The sequence below is a fragment of the Pteropus alecto genome, unplaced genomic scaffold (genome assembly GCF_000325575.1).
Source record: "Pteropus alecto unplaced genomic scaffold, ASM32557v1 scaffold7, whole genome shotgun sequence".
Taxonomy (NCBI): domain Eukaryota; kingdom Metazoa; phylum Chordata; class Mammalia; order Chiroptera; family Pteropodidae; genus Pteropus; species Pteropus alecto.
The window spans coordinates 52,570,220-52,594,192 of NW_006494614.1; the positions used below are offsets into that span (position 1 = coordinate 52,570,220).

A 23,973-nucleotide genomic window follows, 5' to 3' on the forward strand; every position below is an offset into this window, starting at 1 on the left:
AGGAGACACTAGTGTCTTTCTCCTAAATTTGCAGAATGAAGAATAGATCCCTCAGCCATTTACTAACAGTTATACTGAAGAAAATGTGGAATATCAGTATTTTCACTTACCTAATTCAAAATTGTTACTACACTACTATTTTTAATTCATTTAATTAGGCCATTGATAAAACAAAATTATATTGACTCTTACTCGGCAGTCTTTAGTTCTAAAAAACTAAGAATACAGTTAATTTTATTTATGTACCCAGATATATGATAATAGCTAACTGAAATTTTACTGAAGATATGAAAAGTATACTCACAGATACACAGGACAAAAAAAAATGGAGTCACAGCTCCAACAAATCAAAGCATCTTGAAGAAGGGTGCTCAGTTTCCAATTCTAACCCAGAAGTGCTATAATGAAATAAAATCACTTTTCTTCCATTTAATATGTGTGTCCTATATTAATTTTAATGGATTCTGACATCATTTCTGGGTAAGCTTGATCTCTTCTGAAAGGGTGAACATCTTAATGTTGGAAGGACACATGATGTCCTCAAAGGAACAAAAACCTGGAAGGAATGTGGGATTTAGGTAGGACTTAGGTCTACAGTTGGAGAAAAGTAGGTATCTATAAGAGGAATCCTACTAAGTTGTCCCTTATACAGTAGTAGCCCCAAATCTAGGACAAGATGGGAGAGCAAGCCAGATCTCATGAGTAGATCATGGGTGACTCCCATTTATTTCCATTTCATTATGTCAGGGCCATTAAAAAGTCCTACTTAAGTGTTCTACACCTTTGTTCATCTGTACTATGAAGATATCAGGAAGAACTGGAGGCTTAAAGAATTAAAATGAAAAGAACTGGCTTAAATAATCAAGAGGAAAACGGTATTCCTTGATGACAGTGTGCTGGTGACAAGGGAAATGATCCCAAGTCCCTCTAAGAGGAAGGTGAATATACTAAACAGGACTGTCTTTCCCTTCCCACAGGAATACTCTCTTCATTGTCAACCTTAGTAGGTCTAGTTTCCATTTTGACAAGGAAGGTGAAAGTTTTCTCAGCTATGTCCTTCTAATGAAATCATCATTCTATGTAATAAGACACTGCTCTTCTTCATACACTTCACGCACGACTTCTATCCATATTAACCAGGGCAGAGAATTGAATTCTCTCCTCTATATTTTTTTGGTAAACTGCTCTTAATCTTAAAAAAGGAGACTCTTAGAAATAAATTATTTATTTAAAGAGAAATGACAAAGTAGGAGAGGAAGAAAAGGAATGATACAAGGCTGTCCACGATAGAAAAAGTTTGGCCACCCAGCCTCCTATACTTATAAACGGATAGTCAGAAAGGCAAGAACACAATAGCTACCACAGCACTCCTGTACAAGACAGACACTTCATAATTATTAAACAAATGCAGTTCAAATCTTTAACATTTCTTGTTAATTTTAAAATTTTCATAGACACGTTCTGTTTTAGTAGCCAGTGCTCGAGTAAATATATAAGAGGAGCTATTATAAATTAAATACTGGTATAAATTAATATCACAACAGTATAAAGTTATATTTGAAAAAAACAGAAGGTAGTTGGTAGGAAAGTGAATTCAGACACCTTCTCCAATAACTGAGCAGTGCTCAGTAACCCCCTTTCCCTTGACCAAAGACTGTGAGCCCCAAAGAGGGAATCATATTCTAAATTACCAAAATTCTAAATTACCAAAATCAAAATATTCTCTGCTCTACTGCTAAAACAGAAGTGAAGATATCCTGCCCTTAAGAACACTGAAAACGTTCCAGTAAATCAAACCAACATGTTTTGTCTAACAATAGTCAGTGTCTCATCAAAGGTTTAAGCATCATCTATTGACTAAACGACTCTGTGAAAGCACTGCATGATCAATAACTTCTGATGGCTTCAGGAAGTTTGTACCACTAAAATTACCTGGCCACAGCTTGAGGTCTCAAATTAGGGATAAATTACTGGTATGATTATGAAATACATAAATTTTAGGAAGTGTTAGACCATCGGATGGTATTGTTGTATAAAAAGTAAAGTGGGAGAGACAAGTTTTAAATACTAAATTCATAAAATTTTAAGACAGGAACAAAACTTAGATCCTAAGTCCAAACTCTTAACTGAAAAAACCGAGATACAGAGATGTCAATTATTTAAAATTTTTCTTTTTTAAATAAAGAGATATTTATATAATTTAAATATGGCATTCATTACCCTTCTTTTTAAAGTCAGGGTTCAAACTTTATGCTGTTAGAAGTCAGGATAGTGGTTACCCATGCAGGAGAAAAGTGACTCTAAAAGAGAATGATGGGCTTCTGGAATTACGATAGTGCATTCTTCTATATGCATAATAAGATTATTAACAAATAGATTTGTAAGCATTTAAGATTTCCTTTAAGATATATGCTATATTTTAAGATTTTATAATGTACATATGGTATTTACATTTCTATTTCATTATAGTCATATGTAAGTTATATTGTACTAAGTCATATCTATATAAAATTTTTCTTTCATTCAAAAATATGTATTGAGTACTCATTAAATGACAGGCATTAAGGAAAGAGAACTGAGTAAGATACAATTCCATTTCTCAAATTTTGAATATAAGAAAATGATGAACATGCTAATAAACAATCACATGACGGCGTGGTTAAATTCTATACACAAAGTGCTCTTGGAGCTCAGTAGAGGATGTTAATCACCTTGTCTGAGGAAATCATGGAAGGCTGCACCAAGGAGGTGACATCTCAGGTGAAACCTGAAGAGTAACAGGAATTTTTTCAGTACAAAAGAGACAGAAGAGCATTTTAAACAAAGGGAGAATGATGGACTGTGCAGAACAAACATATTCAGGAACTGTTGTTGTTTTATGGCAGTTTATGAGGGTAAGAGTTGGGAGATAAGATTAGATTCCTCGGGCTGCTACTAGATATAGATATGAAAATCGTTCTATAAAGAGAAACCTAACAGATCTGAGATTGCCTCTCTAAACCAATAATGAAATCAGTTCGCTAGAAATAGAGCCTTTACTGAGGTAGAGACTTTTGTCTGTTTCGTCCAATGCGAAATCCCTAGGGTATAGATAGAATAATGTCTGGGACATAGTAGAAAATCAGTGAATATGTAGAGAATAAATGAATGAGAATGCATGCATATATCCTAGCTCCACAATTAGTATAAAAACAGACCCAACGGAGCTTCAGAGAACAGCATGACTCAAAGCAATGAGAATGGGGATCAAAGTTCCCAAAATTAAGTTTGTGCAGGTTTATTGCATGTGTCTGTTACTGGCTTTGGAAGAGTTGCAGAATGCTGTGGTTGGGTGTGCCTTTTGCCTAGTGGCAAATCACATGCCTAGGGGAGAACCGAAGCATAAAATCTAAAACCAATTCATAACAGTTTAATTTAGCCTTATCCAAGCTGCTGAGAAAGCAGGAACTGCATGCCCTCTGCTGGAGGTAAAAACAGGAAAATAACTACAAATTAATACAGACAAAAGGCTAGCATCCAGGTGGAGCAGCCGGGAAGGACTAACCAGCATTTACTTAAGTATATAACCTAAAATATATCTGACCTTATGACAAGGTTACAGTCACAGTTTTTAGGGCTGGAAAGGACTTAAAGCTGTGGCTCTCGGCCAGCGCGTGGATATTTAACCTGAATGACAGCTTCCTGTAAAATATGTGTCAGAATGGTTCATTCAGCAGTATACTAGAGTTCGGTAAACTTAAATGAGCTGTTGATTTGATCTATGTGGAAAATACATTCTTCCAACAACAGAGTTATGTAAAGGAAGAATCATACGAACGGTGGAAAAGGGCAAAAATGTGATTAGAGGCAACAGTTGAGACTACAGGTGAGGGGGATTTTGTGATGCAGGAAGATTCTGAAGAGGCAGGAGGGAATGGGTTCCACCGCACAAATAAATGAATTTGACTTGGACAGGTGAGGAGCCCCTCCTCTACTGGGAAACAGATGGGTGCAGGAGTTAACATTTCTAGGTGGAAAGTGAGGTAACTGTAGGGGTTCTAACTAAAATGTCACTCACACAACATCTTAGTTTTTTAAATTGGTGAAGTGGGGGGCAAGGCTATTTATTAAAAGAGAGTAAAAGAGCGTAGTGTGGCAACGATTTGAAGACAGAGGTAAAAGTACAGCATGGAAGAAGGAACCGATGCTTAAGTCTCCACAGGGTCCCTGAGGTTGGAAGCTAAATTAGCAGGTACAACAACCTGACTATCTGTAGGTTTGCTTAGCAGAAATCCAAAAACTCAGGGGTAGGAGCAGTTTAGTGGCTGGATAACATTAGGATGGGAATTTCATAAAGAGACTGTGACAGAAGGTCAGGGGGCAAGACAGTTGAGGCCATCCCTATCTCCACGTAACCATTAATACCCAGAGCGACGAGGTCCTCTCACCACAGACAGATACTGCTGGAATGTGCTTGGTGACTTGCAAGGGATTTTAAGCTATGTTGTAGTTATTTCATTTTAAGAAGTGAAAAATGTTGCCAGAACTCATATGCACAATATGTAAGCATTTCAATTGTAACCTTATAAAAATTATGCAATGTATATTATCAAAGAAAGCTTTACAGTTTTATATTCTCCTGTTTTGTTAAATATAATATGATATATTACTAATGTTTTTCTTTCTTTATACTCTATTGTTATGAATGCTTCTGTACTTGCAAAATATTCTCCTAGTAGCACTATTATAATCATATATCATGGCAGATCTTGTGAGAAATGGAGGCTGGTATCTGGTATAATGCAAAAGGATAGAGACCTCCCCCCAAACACCAAAAGGCAAAACCATGCTTCTCAAATACAGGAGTACAGACCTGTGATGTATGTAACTTATAATCTGATCTTTCGTACTACCCCTCCTCTGAAGGGACAGTCTTCCTACAGAGGACTCCAGTGACTTCCCAAATCTCTTCTCCAACTGAGCAATCCTGGTTCTTACCTACATAACATTATTTCTAAAATCTTTATAACCTTGTTCACATCCTAGTTCAGTTACATTCTCTCTCACAGATGGTGTGCCCAGAACTGAGTCCACTGCATGAAATGTGCTCTAATGAAATGCCTTGCTCACTACTGGCCAGAAATAAATAACTTATGAGTGTGTTTATAGATATAGCTCCACAATGCAGACTACTTTAAATTGAGAGTCAGGGAAGATGGGTTAAATAGTGTCCCCCAAAATTCATGTCCTTCCTGGAACCTCAGAATGTGACTTCATTTGGAAACAGGGTCATTGCAGATGTAACTGGTCAAGATGAGGTCACGCTGGAGTAAGGTGGGCTCTTAATCTGTTATAACTGATGTCCTTATAAGAACAGAAGAGATACAGAAAGAAGAATGTCATAGGAAGGTACAGATTCACAAAAGACAGCCATGTGATGACAGAAGGAGATGTTGGAATGATGCAGCTGCAAGCCAAGGAATGCCAAGGACTGCCCCAAACCACCAGAAGTTAGAAGCAGGCCATGGAACCGATTCTCCCTCTGAGCCCCCAAGAAAGAGCCAAGCTTACTAACACTTTGATTTTGAACTTGTGGCCTCTAGAACTATGAGAAAATAAATTTCTGCTGTTTCAGCCTCCCAGTTTGTGGTACTTTTTTACAACAGCTCTAAGAAATTAACACAATAGGCCTCCCCATGGAGGTGGCAAAGGAGGTAAAGCCTGAAGAAGCCAATGGTATGGAATGAGGCTATGGCTGAGTAGGCCACAGCAGGGAGTTTAAATTTAATACTAAGAGAGATGGGAAGCCTTAAAAGAGTTTTAAGACTTGTTTTGGTCTACATTTTAAAGAGATCATTTTGACTGTTCTGTGGAGTATGACCCGGAGAAGGAGATGCTAAACAAAGAGAGAAAGAATAAACAGAAGGCTACTGAATGGTCCAAGTGAGAAATCTTGCCAAGACTAATAAATAAGCCAGGTTTCAAACCCAAGTTTCTCTTTAATTGGTACATATATTACACATATACTAATGTTCACTTTCCAAAATCATGATAGACCCAGGAAAGAATACAATGAAAAAGGACCCAGGACCCAGTGTATGACATCAGCAGTATTCAAATAATAGCAATCAACAAAAACAAGTCTTTTGAACAGCTGTAGTCAACACTACTACCCTTTAATAACTGATTCTTCACTGACCCCGACTACGGGCATTTTAAGAGTAAAAGCCGTACTAAACTGGTGAAAGAGCTCCAAGGCTATCAGGGTCCCCCTAGCATCTAATGGAAATTATCAAAGTAGATTCTATTTCCACCCTTTTCCTCCAAATACTATTTAAAGAAATTGTACAAAGTGAGAATCTCATAGTTCTCAAACTTTACAGTTTCCCACTGGTGAGACAAAAGACATCAGGGGTCACAATCTTGACCCAGTTACCTCTGTTAAAATAATAAACTACTTCTTAAAAAAAGTATGACATACAAACAAGATACTACAACATAATGCTAAAATGCATCTCTTCTTTTCACATGGAGGATCGTCTGTGAATCACACTTTGAAAACCACTGAAACGAAACCTACAGCATTCAGTTTTTAGAGACTACCTTAAAATTAATTATTCCTATTACACTAATACATTATTTTCTGTGTTCTGAAAAATTAAACTTTACAAAATCCACACATTAAGAGTACCCACAAAAGGAAGTAACTCAAGAAAGTAGTTGCCTAAGCTTTTTCTTCCTGGGGAACTCCAACATCAAATTTTCAGTCACGGTTTCACTATACAATAGCCTCTACAGACTTTTTTTTAATCATAAACTTAAAAATACACTCTATAGACTACTCATTGTTTTCAGCATTCATCCGGTCTGAATGATAAGGGCACTGTAAAAGAGATAAAGGAAGGGAAAAGGATATCCTTGACTGAAACCAAAAAGCTCAGAACAATGACAGCAAGTTCAAACATGACCAAGTTGCTTCTTTGATTACTTTCTGGTGCTTTAGCCACTATGTCACCATCCTGTATAGCTACTGCCCAGAGCCAATAGGATGTACAAAGAAATGACAGTCAGTGGTTATAGTCATTCATTCACTCATTCATTTAACAAGTATTTCTTGAGTGTCTGCCATGGGATAAATGCTAGAGATATAACAGCTAACAAGCTAGATATGTCACTGCTCTCACAGTGCTATAGTCTAATGAGAGACATAGACAACAAACAAGCAAATACACAGATTAAAGAAACACTTAGAAAGTGTAATTGTGCAGGTTTGGTTCTGACAGAGAATAACAGAGATAGACCTAATTTTAATAGGGTGGTCATAGAGGGAGTCTCAAAGCAGACATTAGTTAATTAGGCCTATTACAGCGCTTTTCAAATATAGCTTTGTACTGTAGTTATTTATATATACATATTATATACCTGCTATACTATTATAAACCTCAACACTAAAATAATCCAATATAAGATGTTAGAATCTATTGATCAAATCATGTGTATTATATCCACCTGCTCCTGTGAATAATGTAAGGGCTATACTAAGAGCTAAAGGTACAGTCTCTCATTTGTTGAAGTAGAACCCTATGAAGTAGAGAGGCTGCACTGTTCTCACCATGCCACACTGCCTGCCCTTGTTCATGTCTTACCCCCCACAACACAAAGCACAATGGCACAGAACTTCTTCCATCAGACTGTTGAGTTGAATTCAGTAGAAGAAGTGATAAGTACAATGTGACACCAGTGAGATTCTTATCTTTCTATCAGGTGTGTTAATCTCAGGAAATGTGAACAGATCTTAAAATTATCAAGTTAAAATCCAGCTCAATCTTGAAAGGATAGAAGAATGGTAAACATAGATGTGACTATGATTAATACTGATTCTTCTCAGCAAGGATAAAGCCCTTTCATCCTCCCAACATTACTCGGGTGCTTATTGCATGTGCCTGGCTACACTGATACAAGGATAAAAGGCTCAGTCTTTGCTCTCAAAGAGGCCACAATCTGGTGGAGACAAGCAAGCAAAGAAACTATTTCCACACAAAATGTGTACATTATGAATGCAAGTAAGCATAGGGTATTTGTTATGGCAGCAAAGAGGAGATGCAACTCAACTAACTGCCGGTACCAGAGGCTGCAATGAAGTCGAACTCAGAGCAACTGATAATGCCTGCACCAGGACACTGCCCACCTCTTTTCCAACCTCATCTTCCTCTCCTACTTCATAATTCCTTTCCTACTTCATAATTCTGAAATCCTATGGACATAAAATGCTTTCTTCAGTCTCCAAGCTGGAGCACATAAATTTCCCCTTGCCTAGAATATCTTCTTCCTCATGTCATTCCAGAAAAGTCCTACTTCATCCTCCATTCATTCAAGTGTTCACTTAAGCATTGTCCCCTCTGTAAAGCTTTCCAGGACAACCCCAGGTCCAGAAGAGAGTGCTCCTTCTCCAGTGAAATGAACCCATCTTTGTAGCCTGACAGTCCTGGGTTAAAATGCTGATTGTGCCACTTTGCAGCTAGGTGAATTCCAGCAAGATTTTTTCCCTTCTCTGAACCTCCACTGACTCATTTGTAAAAGAAGCTACTCATATCTTCCTTACAAGGTCACAAGAATTTAAGGTAGTATGTGTACAAATCCCTGACCATGGTAAAGGCTCAAAATGTTGAATTACAGCAAATACTCCTGATGATTGATCCATAATTTTATCTTGTGATATTAACACACACACACACACACACACAGGATATTTTCACAACATTTGGCATCTGACCATAGGAAATCTAAAAAATAGTTTGATGATACATTTTCCCTAGGAACAATTCTGTCCCCATTAAGGTAGTAAAAGAATGAAAGGTAGACTTTATATAAAGGATCTTCTATATGGGAAATGAGCTGCCACAATGAATATAACCAAGAAAAGCTTTGCCTCAAAGCCTCATTTCATTAAAAAAAAAAAAAGAAAAAAGAAAAAAAAAATCAATGGAAAACAAACAGCATATTCTGAGGGAAATTACTCAGGAGTAATAAAAATAGTCTGCCCTGATATAATATTGTATGTCAATGGTAATTGAAAAAAATTTTTTAATTAAAAAAAATAATAAAGTCTGCCAACACTACTTACAGTAGTCTCCTTTTAAAACTATAATCCAGGCAGCCTACAATGAGAAAGGAATTAAAACTACTCACAAGTGATGATGTTTTCATCCCCATAGTAGTACCTCTTACAGCTTCCCATTTTTAAAACTTTTTTGTTCATCCAACAAACAGATGAGTATTAAACAAGAAATAAATCTTCTCCCTTAAGATATACCTTTTTGCTCATTAGTGTTAAAAATACAATCCAAGTCAGGAAACCTCAATTACAAGTCCTGCTAGTATGTGAGCACATAAACTCAAAAGAAAAACAAGACAGTGAATAAAGAGGAAATCGATGTATATTATTTCCACCTGTCCTTGCAAAAACAAAACAAATCAAAACAAAAAACACCCTGAAAGGAATGATTTAACTATCAAGGGAAAAATCTATGACCACTAAGAGATACCCAAGTCCTTTCTCTCCCAGAGTCATCTTCCTACAACAGCAAGTAGTTTTCACCATACAATTCTCCCTCCTCTGAACTTTCATGCTATATACCTCTCTTGCAATATTTTACATTCACCCTATATTAAAGATTTTGATTTCAGGCCTTACCTCTCCCATTATAGGAGAAACATTTATTTTTCTGTAAGGTCCATATAGTCTAGATTAGTGTTATATAAAATAGAGGTCGTGATCAATTAGTGGGTTATAAACTAAATTTATTGGGTGATAGTCAGCATTTCTCTTTAACAAAATTGTATATTAGTCAGCAGCCTAGCTACAGAATTTTAAATGATGTCTATCAGAAAATTTAAAAAATCTAAACATCCTAAACCATATGCCCCTTTTGGAGTATTCATTCTAGGGCATATATTTCTAGGGCATAGATGCTTTCTACTTAAAGGCTAACTACCTGTTAAATCACATACCAAGATGTAATTACAGTCTAGCAACAAGAACCATTTCACAAAGCAGAGCACAGTTAACAGCCAAATAAATGCTCCAGACAATGAATACTAGAGGAACCCAGGAAAGGATAGCTTACACTAGGCTAGGTCAGTTGGGAAAGGTTTCCCTGATGAGGTGTGGTTTAAGCAGGGCCTACTAAAGCCTGGATTAGAAAAGAGGAGAGGAGGAAAAACTATGGTGCCAGCTCACCTGGGCTGAGGATGAAAGAACAGAGGAACTGAAGAGGCTACCGTAATAGTTTAACTTGGAATTATATGGCCATATACAAGATAGTAATCCTGGGAATATAAAGGACAGGACAGAAACTAGTAAGGAATCATGGAAAGGTCTTGGTGATTGACTGGATTTTGGTGTGGAGGTAAAGGTGAGGGAGTCGGATGATCCCAAAGTACTCTATCCTGGGTGACCAGGAGGAGAGGAGTTCCTCCTCTCCTTTCACATTAACAGTAATGTGAAAAAAGTCAGAGGCATTTTAGAAGGGAATGTTATATAGTAGCATTAATATTGGTTATAAAAGTTTAACTTTCTTTGAACACCTGTACCTCTGAGTTGTACTTAGGTATCTATATGAGACATCAAAAGCAGTAAAAGCAGTGTCTTATTTTTAAGGCACTTACTACCTGGAATAACCAAGACTGATATTCAGCCAGTTCTTAAAATACTGAAATACTTCCAGTTGGCAAATGATTACCTTAGCACTTTGAGTGATGCCCAACCCCTCTCTATGCCCACCTGCCCCACTGCCCCAATTCCTTCTCCAGACCTCTAGATCTAAAGAACCAATCTATGGCACTGCAAGAGACCTCAGCAATATGACCAGCTTCTGTTCTGACTGGTTAGTATCTCTGCCATATTATAAGTACTAGGCAAAATATAATAAAAGCAAGTGCTAACAGCATTCAAAAGAGAGAATAATCACTTCAGCTTGAGCCAGGTATTCATTTAACCAGTTGTTGATGGCATACACTGAGGATGCAATGTTGGGTGTGAGCCCAGAACTCAGGCTGCCCACAGTCTAATGGGCATACCAACATACAAATCATTGAAACCCAGAGTAGTAGCACAAAAGAAGTATCTATGAAATGCAATGGGAGGCATAAAGGGTAAATAAGTAATTATCCAGCCTGTGAGAGAGAAGAAAAGCAGCTCCATAGTTTCATAAAGAAGGTGATGCAAAACCTGTGCAGTGAAGGATGAACAGGAGTTTGCCAGGCAGAAAAAGAAGACAAACCATTCCAGGTAGAGAGATACCAGCACTGTAGGATCCAGATTCCAAGCATAGTGTATAGAAAACAATAATGTGTAATACCTGGTATATATTATAACAATATATAATAAATATTAGAGATTTTTGTCCTAGCAGATTTACTTTTATGATTATGTTTTTAAAGGTTGATCTTAAAATTCATCTGCATTGTCTAAGTCTACACTAGATGAGCAAAGGATAGGGCAGTAAAGATACACTGGGAGGCATGGGGTCAGTCAGTTTGGAATTTAAAAATGAAGCACATGGAATCTGCAAATCAACTAGAGTTGCTAGCACTTGTTAGATGTGTGTAAGCAAAGATAAAGGAAGGACACTGAATGAACTGAAGTGTAAAGTGGGAACAAAAGAACAACAGAACCTTGCTTCTTTTCGAATTAACAACAAGGGTTTCCCAGAGGGAGACATTTCTTAACAGAAGAGAACGACAAGCAAGCACTAAACAGGCCAGACACCTTGAAGATCAAAGAGGCATTTAAAGAATAAATCTTTGCAGGAAGACCAAGATGAAAGAGTAAATGGCTGGAGTGTGAAGTAGAGAAAGAAGCTCACCTGGAAACAGAGACTACAGATAAATAACTACAAATTCAAATTAATAAAAGGGTTTGGCAATGTTATAGAATTTGACTGCAAAAAGCCTTTCTGGAAATCTTTAAAAGCCATGATCCATATTTTGTGGCAAATAACTCCCTGGCATCTCGGCCAATATCCATTTCATCATGTTATACTCACATTCTTCAGAGTCAGACTAAAGCACTGGGGGTATATGAGTAAAAGCAATAGGCTCTTTGCATTTAATGCCTGCAATAAGACAGAACATGACTTGCAGTGTCATTCCATCAGCTCAGCTCCACATGGACAGAGCTTGGTGCTGTGGCTGCCCAGATCCACAGATCAGTGAGGCTCAAAGTTGCTGCCCTGGAGGAGATCACAGAGAGGTGTTTGGCAAATATGAATTCCCTTCTCTTTTAAAGTGTGGTCATTTTCTAGAAATTAGACGACACAAAAAGGCAAACAAAAAGCCTGTTTTGGTTTGTACAGGCTGCACTGATCATTGTCATTTTAAGCCAACTGTTCAAGAGAAAGGAAGCATCAGACACCAAGGAGAAGGGAGTCATCACCACTGCTTTCCAAAATTGTTGTATGAGCAGCTGGCTCAAAGGAAGAGGCCATCAGTGCTCAGGAAGTGACGGAGGTTTCCTACGGTTTTAACAGTGTCTGCAGTGTGACCCATGGTTCAAACTGCATAAAAATAAAAATTCACTGACAAATAATAACAAGTACTTCCTCAATTTCTTATCTGCTGAATCGGAGCCATTGTTTGTTTTGTAGTTTCTTGTTTAAATAAGGTTATTAAATCATGATGGTGCTAGCCAAACATGCCAGCCATATACCATCAGGAAAACATCAAAAATGCAAATTGTGTGTCAAGACTTAATTACATACACACACTTTTGCACTAATAAAATTTAATCAGTACCAGAGATATCTTTCAAAAACTTTTTTTCTCCCCAAAACCACAAATGTTCTGTGATGCAGTGAAAAGAGAAGGGAATTTGAAGACAGATATGAGTTTGAGTGAAATTTTGCCACCTATTAGAGCTATTTAAACTTGAACAAGTTACTTCATGTCTTTGGGCTTGTTTTCTTATATAAACAACGAAAAAAAAAAAATAATATCCATCCCAGAGCAGCCTTCTGATGACTACATAGGATAATACGTGTGTATAAGTGCCCAGCAAGAGCAGATGGGAAGAGCTTCATGTATTACTAATATATTATTGTTGCATATTATTAGCACTGAACCTAAGTCTGAAAACACTGCCAAACACACAAACATACACGATAATGTATGTTATGTGTTTAATATTGGCATTTACGAGGAAAATATGATATAAAACTTTAATAATTTATTCTAAGTGTTCATTTAAAAAAACAAGACCTTGTAAAGTCAAATTAAAAAAAAAAATTGTAGCTATCTTGGAACCGATGACAACAATAGGGTAGTGACTTGGTGACAATGAGGGCCTCTTATATACCAAATATCACATGGCCTGGTGTGTGATTTTGCTTTTGCTTTGCCTTTTTATCCAGTTACCATCACCAGTGCTGTGACAATGCAATATACCTTCAATACACATTCATCACTATAAAAATTAAGTAGGTCTGAGGACAGGTACATATTGTAGAAATAAAATATAAATACTTTGGATATCTTATTTATAAAGAATTTTAAAATAATTGTGATACTTTGATCACTTTATATATTGAAGATTATAAATCCACATCTCAAGGGACTACTTGTTTCCTCTTAGATGGCAGAATAATATTACAATCAGCATAGCCAGGCTTCTCATCAAAGTAGTTAAAGAGATTAGCTTAAATTTTCAGTCTCATATTCTTTAAAAAGATAACACTTTATCAAACAGAAGAATAGTACTATTATTCTAAACACAGTGTTAAAAGATGGGACCAGTATCCAGGCTTTTAAAGAAAACAAACTACCTAGATACAATTGTGTGGACTTGACTCCCTAATACAGGGGCTGGTAGACTTTCAAAAGCAGAGTGCCAAACAGGTGACTTCTGTTCCTTTGAGTTATTGAACAGGAAGAGGACATACAAGAACTAATACGAGTAGAAGATGAATATATGGCAGTGACTAGTCCATGCAGCATAGATTAGGGACATTTATATGACTTCTTACTTATTCCAAGCCAAATTTTGTATACAGACTGTTGAAAAAGCTTAAGATAAAGAATATGCTAACGGAATTATGGTAAACTATACTGAGCACCAAACTTAAGGGGATAAAGTTCTCACTCCTTCCTCAACAATTTAGTTTACTTTATTCTCTTGGAGAGTACCTTTGTCTGATCATCAATGAGGGTCTCTTAACATTCTTTACTCTAGAATATATACAGCCATCCCAAAATATTTCATAGTCTCTTTTATCTTAAAAGATTTCATAGTCCCTTTCAGGACCATAAGACAACTTGGAACTTGGAACCGAAGCATACATAATAGAAAATAAAGATTTACAAATACACACAGTTAACTGAACTCTGCAAATGAAAAACCAAAATCACAAGAACTTCCTCTTTATGTCAGCTCTCTAATAAATACGGGCAATAAACAATTATCATAGAAATAGCCTTTAAGGATACATGCAAATAAAAACAGACCTGCTTGTTCTCATTCTCTTATTTTGATGATCTGAAAGCTGTGGCTACTCGTTTCTTACCCTTCTCCCAACATATCTACAGAGAAAGAGTCATGGGAAGGAATGTAGCAGTTCTTGTTTTTTCTTTGTTTTGTATATGAGTGAGGGCTAAGGGAAGGGTGAGAATGGATACATTGGGAAAAATGTGTCCTTAAAGGCTATTTCTATGATAATTGTTGATTGCCTAGTACATAGTAAGAGTTCAATAAATATTATTTATTATTACTATTATGATTACTTTTAGAGAAATGGGTCAAGCACGCGCACACACGCAAGAGAGAGAGAGAGAGAATGAGAGAGAGAGAAAGGGAGGGAAGGAGGGAATCTACAATTATGGATTCGGAAATGATCTGCAAAGCAGTACTGAGAGAAGTTATGATCTCCTATCTGTGAAAAGCAGACAGATAGCAGGGGTTGGAGACTTAACAGAAAATACATGCCCTGGTCCTATTTGGGTGACCTTAATTCCTCCCCGTCTCTGACGCAGGTACCAATTCCTCTGGAAACCTTTCTTTTATTTCCTCTCCCCGTCTTCTCTTCCATCCAGTAAAAGCTTAGGTTGAAGTAAGGTAGAGAAAGGGACATTTCTGTTTTTTTCCCTTCCATCTCCTCTCAAATGAGTTCTCCAATCTTGCCTGCAGCAGTGTATGGAAGACAAGGATGCAAAATACTTAAGGAAAAGATGGCAAAGCAGTCATAGCTAGGCAGCAAAAGAGGAACAGGAGTTATCCAAGTGTTTACAAAGAGGCATGGCACTAGGAGATACACAGTCTGGAGTCCGAAGTCCTGGTTCTTAATGTTGCTACGCACTGCCTATGTGAGCCAGGACAGGTCAACTGCTGCTTTGTAAATAATACCTTTTTAATGGATTATAAAATGATGTAGGTTTGTTATAGATAACTTGAAAAATACAGAAAAGTAGAAAGAATGAAATGAAACATCACCCAAACCTTTCCACCAGTTAATATTTTAGTTATTTTCTTCTACTCTCTGTGCAGACATAAACATATTTTTAAACATATTTTGACCCTCTCAAATGGCAGTTAACTTCCCTCTCAAACTTCTCCCACTACTGGGCCTGGAAATCGGATAGTTTATCTTCCTTGTTCCTAATTTTCTCTCCTTCTTTCCCAACTCACTGCCTTTAAATAATATGGCATCAAACTATACCACCCCAGTGAACTATGATAATGAAAAGAGCAAGAAAATACCAAATAGACCAGTCCCACTTCAGGGATATTTTTTTAAGCAATCTGTGAATTTCAGCCATATAAATGCCAATACATTACAAATTTATCAGTGTTTTTCCATATTTTTCAGATATGAGTTTAAGTGTATGCAACTAAAATGGTCAACAAGTACAATATAAGCTCCAGGATGTAATCCTCTCTGCCTCACTAGGATTTAGCCCAGTGCCTGACATAAAAGGAATTGAATAAACCCTGAGTAGGTGGATGGGTGGTTGGGTTAAATGACCAATTGAGTATGGTAGTCATTAGTGCCATCTCTATGTATGCCAAAGTCAACATTTTTGGTCTCCCCACCCTGTAATTAGATACAGCAATATAACCTGTCTGGCCAATGAATTGTGAAAGTAAGTGATCATATGTCATTTCCAGACTAGAACATTTATATGCTGGCACAAGTCCTTCCATGTTCTTTTTCCACTACTACAGTGATCACGAAAACATATGTTGAAAGGAAGTTTCTATCAGTCCCTCAGTCTCTAAGTGAATATAATGAGCAGAACCCTCCGCTCACTCCAATGGAAATACTGTATGAGTCATAAATTTTCATTGGGTTAAGTCACTACAATTTTGGAGTTTTGTTATAGCAGCATAACCTAGCCTATTCTGACTGGTATGACAAGCAAGGTAATAACATTTATTTTAGAACAAGAAATTTGTTAGAGTTTATTTTTAGAAAAACAAAGTGGTATAGAAATAAGCAGTTTATCTTGAACATGTAACCTCTCTGTAAAATAGTTCTAACCTATAGTGGGGCAATAATAGCATCTACCTCATAGGCTAGCTACAGGGATTAAATAAGTAAATGTCTATTAAGTACTTAGCAGAATATTTAGGGCATATAAAGCTTTCAATAAATGATAGCAGATTTATTATTATTATTATTATTATTATTATGCATTAGATGCTTATACACTGCATATTTCATTTTACTCTCCCACATCTTACTCCTTACTCATTTTAATTTATAACTAATTTTTTCCATTTAAAAAAAATCTTTATTAAGAACTGCTATGTAGAGGGCACCATGAAAAGCACTGGAAATGAAGACAAATAAGACATATAGCAATGATTCTTCTTATCTATGATTCTTCTTCTTCAATCTACTTATAACCAAGCAAACTTTAAAATCACAAACATAAATGTGATGCTCTGTTATAAATATTGTATCGGTGATAGAACTAATTTTTAATTTAAAAAATACTTATATGATATGAGTCTATGTCTTTAAATAAGTTGATTTGGAAAAAATTGTTTAGGTCTGATTTACCAAAGGCAACTAATGGTAGGGCAAAAAATAGACTTGTGCTCACAACCTCACTGCTCCTAATACAGTGCCCTATAGACAAGAGGCACTCACTAAATAGAATTACAGACATCACAATCAGCAGATCCAATTCTCCTGTCTTACATATTAGTACATTGAAATCAAGAGTTAAACAACTTGCCCAAGAGTTAGTGGCAAGCCTGATACTAGAACTCAAATTTTGAAAATGTTTGGTTTAAAGTGCCTAAGCCCAAAGTCCCCACAGTATACTGACAGATGGATATAAACATGACAACAAACATGACAGATGGTTATAAACAAGATTCAGAATGCAAAACCTAAAATTAATTTTTACTGAAATTACATTTTAGCATTAACTGGTAAAACAGTCAAAACCCTGCTATCAGAAAGACAGTGTTAAATTTGGTATTACTGTCAAGAGAAGATCCAAGCAAAAACCTAAAAAGCACATTCATTATCATATTTTTCTACCCACAATTTCTCAAAACTGAAAATAGCATAGAAAAAAATAAAAATAACTTCACATGTCTGTCTATGCATCAGTCTTATGTGATAGAAAATGATTTTAAGTGAGAAAAGTCAGTTTCTCTGTCTGATTTACAAGTGTTATTAAGTTATATCCCATTGATAAAAAGACATATACATACTATTTTTGTAACAAAAAAGAGTTCATAAGGATTTTCATATTTTCCAGAATAACTACTTTAGCTATAGTAAGGAATTATTTAAATATTTTATTCTGAGTGGAGAGGGAGTAAGTAAAAGCCCCATACATTAAGAAACTGCAAAGTAAAATAGAATAATATTTACTATTGATTGAGTGTTTACCAGGTGATATAAACTGTGCTAAATAAACACTTTACACATACCAGCTCACTGCACAACAAATCTGCAAGATGGGTAGTATAATTATCTCCATTTTGCTGATTATGAAAGTGAAAACTCAGAGTAATTTGTCTGAAGTTACTCAGTGGTAGAAACAGAATTCATTCTCAAAACCTGTATGGTATTCCAGCTCTATCAAGTTCTTAATCCTCCATAATTTTTTTTTGGATCAAGGTCAATTCATCATATCTAAAGGATGGACTATATGATCTATAAGGCCCCTTCTCACAAGGTACTGTGAGCAAAAAATGCAATCAGTTCACACATAATATCTTTAACAGTATACTCCAGGTTTAAGGGGAAGGAAAAAAATAAGAGGAGGAGGAGAAAGAGTAATAGGCCCTTCCAAGGGTCCTGACACAGATACATTTTACTAGATATCAGGGTCACTCACTGTGACAAGAGTAGAAAAGAGGAACATAGAATAGGAAGTGACAGTAGACTGTAAGGGATGCACATAAATAGAAATAGCTTAGCCCACTGATATGACTGACTGCCTTACGGTAGACAAGGAAGGAGCTGTGGAAAGGGGAGTTAGTGGCCACGAGCTCAATGTCGGGCCAAAGTACATAATAAACCGGTCAGTAGTTAAATAGGAATATTTGAGTATAAATGACTGACTACTGGGTTTCTAGAAGAGGCATTTCCACAACTGTCATACATTTGAATCAATCTGAAATGTATAACACTATGAAGAATGTGCTTTTAGGACAGAATGAGGAAGGAACCGGCACTTACTCTCTTAAGTTCCTTAAGTTCTACTATGTTCCAGCCACTGTACATGCGCTTTCACATGTTACTATACATAACTCTCACAACAACCTTGTTAGATGTGATGGTTAACTCTACATATCAACTTGGCTGGGCCACAGTGTCTAGATATTTAGTTAAACGTTACACTGGATGTTTCCGTGAAGGTGTTTTTTGGATGGGATTAACATTCAAATCAGTGGACTTTGAGTAAAGCAGATTTACCCTCCATAATGCAGGCGGACCTCATCCAATTAGGCCTAAATAGCACAAAAGACTGACCTGTCCTGAGCAAAAAGGAATTCTGCAAGCAGACTGCCTTTGAACTCAAACTGCAACTCTTCCCTGGGTCTCCAGCCTGTGGGCCTACCTTGCAAATTTTGGACTTACCAAGCCTCCACAATCATATGAGCCAATTCCTTAAAATCAATCAATCCCTCTCTTTGGACACATAAACACACACACACACACACACACACACACACACACACCCCTACCTACTGGTGTACTCTGACTAGAGAACCCTAACTAATACAGTAGATATCGCTCTTAGGAAAATGACAGCCTGAAAGGGCCCACTCTCTTTTCCCACTATACCACACAGTAAAATGCCCTCAGGACTCACATTTTAGTCTGCGGGTCCAGCATGGGAGGTGGAGAGTAGTAAGAAACAGGGAAATTTTGTCACCATAAGCCACACATCCCATGGAGTCCTTTACAACACTAGCATCACACATGTACCCAAAGCTTTGATGTGCCCAAATAATGTACTATCCTTTGTCTGGTCTCCTGATTCAGTTATTTGGATAAAAGAAATATTCCTACTAAATCGATAACATTTGAAGACTTTGAAAGAAGAGGAAAAATAACTAGCAAAGACTTTACTTACCTTGGTTCAGTCATCAATTCAAATGGAGACTACGGCCAAGAAATGAAGAGAGGGCTGAGAGTCAAAGGGGCAGCAGCAATGGAAGAATTAGGAAAGATCACCAAGAACAAAGATGTGTCATTAGAGACAGATCAAGGTTAAGATCATTCACACCCTCATATTCCCAATTACATGTACAGATGCAAAAGTTGGACAGTGAAGAAAATAGAATGAAAGGAAAAATGTGATTCGTTTGAAATATGGTGTTGGAAGAGAGCTCTATGGATACCCTGGACTGCCAGAAAGACAAACAAGTGGAGCCTAGAGCAAATGAAGCCTGAAACACCACTGAAGGCAAAAATGACAAAACCGAAGCTGTCTTACTTCGTCTCATCATTAGAAGGCAAGGTTCTTTAGAAAAGACAACAATCTTGGGAAAAATAGATAGTAGGAAAAGAGGAAGAACAAATGTGACATGAGCTGACTCCATAAAAGAATCCATAAGCATGAGTACACAGTTGCTGAGCTGGGTCACTGAGGACAGAACATTGTGGACATCACTCACACAGAGTCAGCCAACTCAGCGGTGTGTAACACACAAAAGATGGAAGTAAAAGATAAAAAGGAAAATAAACAAAAAATTATTTGTGTCACTTTGCTTTGTTTAGGCTTTCTCTGGTTAGTCATTCATTCACTCCCTCAACAAGTACTTATTTTGTACTTTATATTTTTTACAGGCTCTTCTGGATACTGGAAAGTGCAATCTAGCTGGAGGGACATACAAAATACTAAATGTGCAGAGTGAAAAAGGACCAAGTAAATCGCCCTCTAGTCAAGAAGGTTTCATAGAAGAGGTGACATTTCAGCTGGGACAGGTATGAGTTTAGTAGAGAAGGAGGATGGTATTTCAGACAATTTCTAACACAGTAAAATTCAATTGAGTCTATGTTGTATGTGGCTAAAAGTGTATGTGTGCTATGGGTAGGGAGGCTTACAGTAGGATGTGAAATTGGAAAGGCCAGCTGGGGTTATGTGGTGAGAAACATGCCAAGGAATTTGACCTTTATCTTGCTAACAGTCACAGTTACGGAGGATTTCTGAGCAGAGGAGGGACAGGGCTATAGGCTAAGTCTTTTTATTGAAACCATTCATGGAGTGTATGTGCATATAAAGACAGCTGGGAACAGCTTGGTCAGTGGGACAGATATAACCACAGATAAAGAAAATCATTATAAAGTTTGATAAAAATTAAACCTTGAATAAAAACTGAGCCCTACTGTTATAATAACAATATTTATTATTAAAAGGCATAAAAGTATTTCATATGCTCTAACTAAAATATTAAAGCTGAGTTTGCGCATACATAGTCGCAACTAAAAATCTATGGCCCAGAAACTGGCAACTACTATAACCATTATTATGCAAATAAATACATATGTGGAAATTTTTCTCAAAAAAATGAAATAACACTCAATTGGAGTTGATGTAAGAAAAATTATTATGGTAATAAAGATATATGTGGAATCTATGTACTAAAATATAAACTAATATTCATATTTAGGCCAGAGGGCAAGAGGAGGTTGAGTAAAGCCAAACATTTTGCAAATTGCCAAAATGGAAACAGAACTAGTCTTAAATTACATTTCTAAAGAGTGAAGTGGTCAGGAAAGGTATCTACTTTGAAGGAATATTAAGAGCTAATAAATCATTCGATCTTTTCTACTCTTTTTCATCATTCCTAAAGGGATTTTAGAAATCCTCATTCCAATAGTTCCCCTTCAGTTTTACTTTAGCAATAGAACTCTGCAAGTAGTGGTATAAAAAATCAGTATATAAAATAGATAAAAGCATAAAGCTCAGGCTGAAAGAGGTCAGGGAGAGAGGGGTACTGGGAAACCCTAACTTGGCATCGACTTGGGCCTTCACTCACCGTTCCTACGAGATGTCTCCCCAAAGAGCCCTCAATTTTCCTCAGTGAAGTGTGAAACATTTTGGTTCTTGCCCGAACCTCTAAGTTTACAAATGAGGAAACCGCAGCCTAGAGAATTAATTTAAGTGAGTTGCCTAAGAAAAAGACCCCTTTTTCCTGGCACTTCTGCTAAACTTAAAATGTTTTCTCTTCCTCATAAACTCTAATACAAACTTATGCATTAAAAACAATTTCTTATAAATTATTCTACAAGTTCATGCCATCGCTCTGTTCCAAATTCCTATTCAAAATCCACATAGGTCAATAACCACGAATGTTATAAGTGTCTACTGGAGGACATACTATGCTAGGGATATGTCATCTGCTCTCATTTTACCATTACCCAGTCTCCAGGAGATCAAGAAACTGGGCTCAGGGAGGTATAGTAACATCCCCAAAGTCACTGAGCTAGCAGAGTAGAATCCTGGTGTATCTGATTCTTAAAGCCAAATCTCAGACTCTTGCATTCTTTCTAATCCCAACCTTTCCCAAATCTTTACCCATCTCTAGACAAGTGCCCAGAAATACAGAACTGTAAGGATCCTGTCATTTAACACAAGATGTACATTTCCATCCAGGCTTGTCCAGGAATACCTCATGCCAAAGCCATGCACAAAGGCATCAAGTCTTGCTTACATTTCTAAACTCAAGCTTCAGACCAGAGATGCTAACCCCCACCCCCATCTCACTCTCAAAGCTTGACATACTCTAACTTCCTTTATAGGCAGGGGCTACACATATGTTCAGTCTTACGGAGACCAGGGAAGATTAAAAATTTAATAAAAGGGCCACAAAATCAACTTTGAGCTGAGCATGAGATGACAAGGTGGCATTTTAAGTTGAATATGAGATATCGTCTAATAAGATATTGAAACTTTGTATTTAGGGGTGGCTTTGGGATAAAGGATGACTCACAGCAGACAATGGACCAGAGTTGGCACTAAATAATTTGGATTTGGGAAGAGGTCGGGGGAATTTGGATTAAGGCATCCTCTAGGAGCAGAAAGACTTGAAGCGACTGTCATAGCTAATTACAGAAGAGTGGAGCCAGGACTGATATTAAATTACTGGTAATGGGAGAAGAGATTTTAAAGAGAACCTGGACTTGGGGCCATCCTTTGAAAAGTGTTATCCAAAGATCAGACAAGTTATAGGCATTAAGGTTTTGCAATTCTGGGTGGACTCCGGTGCCTGGGGTTCTGTTGCTTGGGCTGGGGGCTGCGAAGCCTCAGCCCCACCCCCGACCCAGGCCCTATCTACCAAGCCTTACCTTCTGTTGGATGTAGTGAATCGAGTACTCCATGACTATAGCGGGATGCGATGTGAAGCTAGTTGACAAGTGCAGGTTGTTGAGGGCCCTTACCGCCGGAGGTACGGGGATGGCGGCGCCAGGCGTCAGCAGAGCCAGGAGTAGGGACAGGAAGGTGCGGCGTCCCATGGCTCAGGCTGGCGGCTGCAGTGCGGGTGGAAGGTAGACCTGCAGAGATGAGCAACTGGAGCCCGCCCCGCCTCCAACAGGAGCCCGCCCCGCCTCCAACAGGCTCCTCCCCCGGGAAACTCAAAGTCACCCCGCCCCTCAGCTGCACTGCCCAAACCCGTGACCCAAGCCACACCTCCCCCATCCCCAACCCAGAGGGCGCCACCACATTTCATTTTTCTCTCGTGCCACCTTCACTTTATAGTCCACCTCCATTTCGGTCACATTCCCAGTCTACCCTCATCATTCCAGGGTCCCATCCTTCCTGACCTCTGAATCCCATCCTTAACTATATTACACCTTTCGGCTTGGTCGCCCTACATCCTCGCCTTTATCGTCACTGCCAAACCCGGCCCTGTCCGCCTTATTTCCATTGTCACATCCCTTACCCTCCGCAAATCCTATATAATGGTAATAATATCTACCTTGACAATTCATTGATCTTTCACTATATGTCACTACATCACTAGACATAATGGTACACACATCATCCCATCTAACAGCAATCTTGTGCGTCGTGTGATTGTTATTCCCATTTAGAAATGAGGAAACAGGCTAGGACTGTTGCGGGTACTGGCACTGGGTCACCCAAATCAGAGGAATTGAGAAGCACTGGCTGCTCGCACCCCACCTCCATTACATAAGCCTAACCACCTTCAAAGGTACTCTGTTCGAGGGTCGCCCCAAACCTCCGTGATGCCCACACAACCCAGCCTTTAATGGAGATCGCCCATGTAGCCCCGGAATCCAGCTTGGTTCAGTTCCCTTCTTCCATGTTACGCCTCCTCTTTTCTCTGCACGCGGCAGCCGCTTTGGGCCTCCCCACCTTCCTTACTCCCTCCTCCTGCCGCCAACCCATTTCTGCCCCGGTCCTCGGGCTGTGCCATGCTCCTCGAGCAGAGCTCCCTTCTGTTTTCACGGCTCTGCCAATCCCCTTCACCCAGTTTCCGCTCCTTTTTCCAGTCACCCTGCT

General features: G+C 37.9%; 1 protein-coding gene across 8 annotated transcripts in view; it reads right to left on the reverse strand.

Moving 5' to 3' along the window:
* The window catches only part of PRCP (prolylcarboxypeptidase), a 55,610-nt gene that overhangs the window by 31,228 nt on the left and 409 nt on the right, over positions 1 to 23,973 (reverse strand). For 4 of the 8 annotated variants that reach the window (XM_006926657.3, XM_015600515.2, XM_025042607.1 and 1 more), the window contains exon 2: positions 22,794 to 22,976. In XM_006926657.3, the coding sequence (XP_006926719.1) occupies positions 22,794 to 22,961 (168 nt within the window). In that variant the 5' untranslated portion in view covers positions 22,962 to 22,976. Of the gene's footprint in view, positions 1 to 22,793; positions 23,001 to 23,973 lie in introns of all 8 variants that reach the window. The other 4 variants (XM_006926656.3, XM_015600513.2, XM_025042605.1 and 1 more) reach the window with 1 other exon arrangement.